This window comes from Haliaeetus albicilla, chromosome 13, assembly GCF_947461875.1.
Source record: "Haliaeetus albicilla chromosome 13, bHalAlb1.1, whole genome shotgun sequence".
Lineage (NCBI taxonomy): Eukaryota > Metazoa > Chordata > Aves > Accipitriformes > Accipitridae > Haliaeetus > Haliaeetus albicilla.
Window position 1 is genome coordinate 14637995 of NC_091495.1, and position 6000 is coordinate 14643994.

The 6000-nt window shown below is 38.0% G+C and overlaps 1 protein-coding gene across 3 annotated transcripts in view; it reads left to right on the top strand.

Moving 5' to 3' along the window:
* EML4 (EMAP like 4) overlaps positions 1-5032 on the top strand; it is a 169384-nt gene extending 164352 nt beyond the window's left edge. For all 3 annotated transcript variants that reach the window (XM_069800243.1, XM_069800242.1, XM_069800241.1), the window contains exons 23-24: positions 1556-1686; positions 2191-5032. In XM_069800243.1, the coding sequence (XP_069656344.1) occupies positions 1556-1686; positions 2191-2655 (596 nt within the window). In that variant the 3' untranslated portion in view covers positions 2656-5032. The remainder of the gene's footprint in view (positions 1-1555; positions 1687-2190) is intronic.
* Positions 5033-6000: the final 968 nt, after the last annotated feature.

A 6000-nucleotide genomic window follows, 5' to 3' on the forward strand; every position in this document is an offset into this window, starting at 1 on the left:
AGCTGCTAAAGAAATTTGTGAACACAAAAGATATTCAGTAAGAGATGCAATCTTGAATATTCGTCTTTTTAATCTTAAATTAAAAAGAAGAGGAGATAGCATAGCTGTTTGGCATAGTCTGCCTAAGGTGGTAGCTGAAACTTCAGGAAACTGATTTGAAGTTCATTTATTACTCCCACCTGATCACTGTATTTTATACATAGAATGCAGGAGAAAGTTAAAATTCATTCATTTTGAGCTACTTTGAAAATTCTTAAGTAGTATATATTTTTCAGATTAATTTCATTGATGTGAGAGTGCTAAAATGTTTCTGAATACTTTCCTTAGCATTTCATATCTTTATTTAGTAAATTACCTACAGTGTAGCTTATTGGCATTGTAACAAGCTTAACAAGCTGCCTTTGTTATTCTTCAGAGAAAATGAAGTTTTTACTCCACCCACTGAAGAATGGAAAAAAACAACTTTAAAGTTAAATGCTATTTGCCATTTTGCTTAAAAACAAGAAGAATTAGTGTGGGAGTTTGAAAAAGATAAGGCGATTCTAAGTTGGTGTTTTGTGCTATATAAAATAGTAGACAGCACATGTTTTTTATTTTACCAAAGTTGGTGATTGTAGCAGAGGAAGAAGATATTTTCCTGTCTGATAATGAACATCCCTCTCACTCCATCAGACACACAGTTTTTCAGGGTCGGGGGTGAAATTTGAGGGGGGGGAAATTCCTCCTAACTCCTGAACTAATCAGAAACCCAAGTCTGAGCTGTAAAAATATGGTACCTTTGGCATAAATTGGCATCTTATAACCCCTTGCTTACCTTTTGTTCAGCTTTTCTTGCAGATGTGAATCATCAGTTTTGTTATGGGAATCTCTAGGGTCTTTGTTTTTTAATAAAAATAGACCCTCCTCCTCCCCAATTTGTTCAGTGCTTTTTATCCAGGCAATGTTGTTATTCTTTTGTCTAGACATATCTGTGTCACTTTTTTCACTTAAAAACATATTGAATTATACTTAAGCACTTGACAGCACTTACATCTATGAAACTCATAGAGGCTGGGTTTCTGTGCAAAGTATCATAAATCAGTTGCCTCCTTTGCATCATGCAAATACTAAGATTTAAAATAAAACCAAAAGAAATCTCTGCATAATGTATGGTACCTGGGCTTGTTCCATGTTTCAGCATGAGTCTTGCTTTCAAAACATTTCTGCATGAATGAAAGTGTTAAATTAAGAGTTGCCAGTTTTAGCAGCAAACTTAATCTTAAGATAAGCTTTAAACAAGACAGGTTTTGAACAGGAAACATATATTAAGCCTGAGAGGTTATCCTGGCTGAGGCTGAGGGTTTGGGGGAACGGGGTGGAGGAGCACCATTAGGCTAGCAAAATGTTAATGACATTTAATGTAACGCATATTCCATTTTCCAGTTGAATGTCTGTCTTACCTTTTGTTAAGCTTGCCTTTTCTCACAGCGTTATAGATCTTGGTTTTGTTCATGGATTGTCTTTGAATTTGTTTCTAAAACTACCATCGCTAAATATCTGCTCTACTCTCTCCTAGGAGTCTGGCCCGAAGGATCAGATGGGACAGACATAAATGCCCTTGTCAGATCCCATAACCGAAAAGTGATAGCGGTTGCTGATGATTTTTGTAAGGTCCATCTCTTTCAGTATCCCTGTTCCAAGCCAAAGGTAAGTCTAGACCAGTCTAGTCTATGTGCTTGTTTGCATTGCATGAAGCTTTCCTTGCCAGACACCTGCTTCCAGCTTGGTTGTTTGGAACCTGGCAGCCAAACAGCTCATTTATATCTGAGAACAGTGCTAGAGAAAAAAGCATGGTTTTCCCCATTAAGTTTATATATAAAATAATATAAAATACAAAATAATATACCTAAAAGCAAAGAGGCAATAGTTCTCCTTAAGTTCTGGAGAAGAGGCTTGACACTCTCTGTTCGTTGGCCTTGGTGTAAGGTCCATTACTTTTTGCATAAAGTTCTAAATCTGTCCCAAGTTACAAGCCTTAAGAAGAAAGGATGTATTGGGGGGGGGGAACCTAATATAAATACAGTTTTTTACTCTTATGTGAATAAAGAGCTCTCTCGAAGGGCTAAGCAAAAATAGTAGTAGTTTTAGATTTTGGTATCGTGTGCTCTTCTAGTCAAGCATGTGATTTATCTTTCTGCTTGTTTTCAATAGGCTCCAAGTCACAAATACAGCGCTCACAGTAGTCATGTGACAAATGTCAGCTTCACCCATAGTGATGGCCACTTGATTTCAACTGGAGGGAAAGACATGAGTATTATTCAATGGAAACTTGTGGAGAAAGTTACTCTACCGCAAAATGACATTGTTGTAGACATCGGTGCAACCAAAGTGCCCATCTCTGCCAGTGAAAATGCTGTACAGTCTCCTGCACCTCTCCCACAGCCTTTTAACGAAATGAACCAAAATGAAAGTGTAACTGGCAGCTCTCCAGCTTCTTTGGAGAGCAACTTGGAGCAGTCTGCGGAGGCCAGCGAAGAGCAGAGTGAGGAGCAAAGCGAGGGGAGCAGCCTGGATCCTGCTGAGCCAGGCTATGAGGAGCCCTCCAACGAGATGAGCGAGGAGCACAGCGAATCCACGGTCACTGAAGAGCAGCAAGATAACTCACCGGTGTCTTAATGCTCCCAGCTCAGGCGGTTGTTATTTTCCCTTGGTGTGCGTGCTTTCATTACAGGGTGAGGGTTCAAATAGGGAAAAGTAGCTGAGATTCATGACCACTCCAGCTTTTGAGTTTCAGTGAAATTTTTAGTCTGAGCTTCAGTTCAATGTGTGGAACCATCCTAAGGGCCTGGCTTGATGGTCTGTGTCAAGATCTGGTCACGGTTAGTAGTGGACATTACCATAGATCCATTTCAGTTCTGAAATCGCTGTCAGGAAGTGGCATGAAATGTATACTGGAAAAAAGGTTAGCTCTGAGAATTAGCTGAAGTAGACCACCTTAACTATGTGAAAGTGCTTTCTGAAAGAACTAAGCTGATGGGAAGCACTGAGCTGTTCCAGCTGAGGAGTACTGTGCTGCTTTTTCCAGGTGCGAAGACAAACAAAACAAAAAAACAACCAAAAAGCTCTTTGTAGGGCTGTTTTCCTTTGTTTTTTCTTAATGAGAAAAATAGAGGAGAAACAATGTAATGATGCCACGTGCATGGCGATGCCTTCTTGATCTAACATATATGCAATTTTCTAACACTACTAATTCCTAGTGGAGTCTGGATGTGTTCGCAGTTGGTCTGCTCTGGGTGCTGCTAGTTCTAAGGCAAATCCTGTCAAGGAACGGTATTGGCTGTTCCATTTTCACAGACTATTTAGTATCAGACTAACTAAATACTGGCGTGTTTCACTTTTCATGACCTGAAAGTTGATTTAAACTGTAAGATGTAATTGTCTCTTCAAAGAATTGCTTGCCTAGAGAGATTGAAACTTTAAGAGTCTTTACAGTGACTTTGATGTGAACAGCAGAGGAAGCATGGCAAGAACACAGAAGTCAGACAGGCTCCAAAGTTAAACTTTAATCCTTCAAGCAGAACTTGCTCCATCCCTAGTAGGAGAAATATAAATACAGTTAACTTAAATTATTAAATTGGTGCTTAGGATTAGTATATTAAGTTGATAATTTTTTCTTTTGAATTTTTAGAGGTGACTCTAAGAATCGTTAAACTGCAATCTCTACCCTCCCCCACTGGCTCCTTTAGCAATTGTGATATAAGCATACAGTAATTTAGATGATGATGTGATTTTATTTTTTATTTTTTTCCCCTAGACTTGCTGATCTATTGTTTTTGTGATTTGTGTTTCCACCCCTCCCTGGGTTGCTCTAAGCCATGCAGCTTTCATGTGGCTCTACCTGGCCAGTTACAGGATATCTTGGCATTTGTTATGCATTTGGAAAGTACTTTTTTTACAAAGTTTGTCAGATAGCTACATTTTTTTCTTAAGTGCATACATTTCCTACTTTAAAAAGATATAGATTTACTGACAGATATCCATTTCCTATGTACTTGTTCATATTTTGATTACATAGAATTTTCTTTTTTAACTTGCTGCATTGTGCTGGTATTTTAGTTCTTAGTTAGAATATCATGTTTAGAAACTTTGGATGAGTTCATAAGTCTTAATTGTGCAAGCGTTTACGTGATTGTGCCATTCCAAAGTGCATCAAAACTGTCATTCCCTTACTAGTATCTTCTCAGGAGAAATGCTACAGATCAGGTATTTAGTCATCATTTGGAAAGATAAAAACAAATGGACTCCCAAAGGACATTTAGAACATTTATATATAAAATATATAAATATATATATATACACACATATATATATAAAAAAATATCCTCTTGTTTACAACAGTTCCAGAAAACCTCAAAGTAGTTCCCTTCAGATGGAGGGGGATATGAATTCCAAGCAACCCATCTGTTTAAACTGTGCTCTGTACATAGAGTTTTGCTGGAGAGCTCTAATATGCCTGACTTGCAAATTTGCCAAAAAGCAGCAATGGAAGGTAAAGGTCAGCTCATCAAAGTTCTTGGTTCCAAATGAGGAATATGCTGTAGTTTTAGAAAATAATCGTAATAAAGGAGAAAGGATTTTAGAGTTAATGAGGCACAGAGCTCTCTCTGTCATTTTTATGAACTCCACATAAACAACACTTTTTTTTTTTTTTTTTTTTTTGGAACATCTGTCACCTGGGGTTGCCATGTAAAGTGAGAGTTATAGTTGTGATACTCTTGTGTTTGTAGTTCAGAAGACTCTACTAATATGCAAAAAGCCTTACAGCTTTCAATTGCTGGCAACTACTGTTTAACAAATAATTAAATCTGTGATAATGGATGGAAATGGGTGGGATTATGTAACTGTAGATGTTTTAGAAAAATAATTGTGAATGAATTATGACTAAGAGTGTTTCATGTGAAGATGTTTGAGCCATTTCTATCTATCATGCATTCCTGTCTCAAGGCAGAAAATTTTGAAGATTAAAAAAATAAATAAAATCATCAAAATAATATATCGCAGTGTCTTTCTCCAAATCTCTTCTGGTTTCTTCTGAATATAAAGTGGATGCTGTGATGACAGTTGCAATGTCTGGGTCTATGATTCTGGAAGAACCTTTTTGACTTGTGCTTTTTTTTTTATAACCTCCCAGACTGCCTAAAAATAAGCTGATTCAGCATCATGAATAATGCTGGCACTCCTAAATATTGGTCTTGTTTACTTTTGTATGTTTATGACATTTCTCTTTTTCATTTTTGATTATTAGCCTACTAGCATTATCCTGCTGTAGCTAATTGATGGGCAGCAGGGGATCACAAATAGGTATTTGTCCTGATGTAAGATGCAGTCTACCTTCCAGGGTTCTGCCAGAAGCTTTCTTCTGGAAGTCATGCGAAAAAAGTACAAGCTTATTTTGGATGTAACATGTTAAATACCATGATGCTTCTACATTCCTGATAGTCTCTGTCCAATTGCAGATGCAGAAGGTCACAATATGCTTAATACATTCCTTGTGAAAGATTCTCAGTCTTTAAAGACTTTGAATCATCTCAGATTCTTGCAGCTGGTTTCTGTCCTTCACAAAAGGGGAGGGTGGGGTAGAGAAGAAACCTGCAAGATAGACAAATACCTCATGTTTATCCTCACTTAAAAAACAAAACCCAAAAAAAAACCCAGCAAAAAACCATCATTGCCACCCCCTGAGGTTGACTGGAAACCTCAGTGACTCTTCTTTTCCACCGAATTGTCAAGAGAATGCTGCTATTCCAACTTGAGCAACAGGCAGATGTCTTGAGGTCATGCTGTGCTCTTTCCAGCACACCCACAACATCATGTACCACTTTGCCATGGGGGCAGCTGTGCAGTGGTGTGCTTTTCTAGGCTCTGCTCCCTTTCTCTCGAAATTCAGCTCAAGGCTTTTGCCACCTCTTCTCCTGGGATGCTGGGTAAGGCAGGAATCTTCCTGAAGAGTAGGTAAGCTGG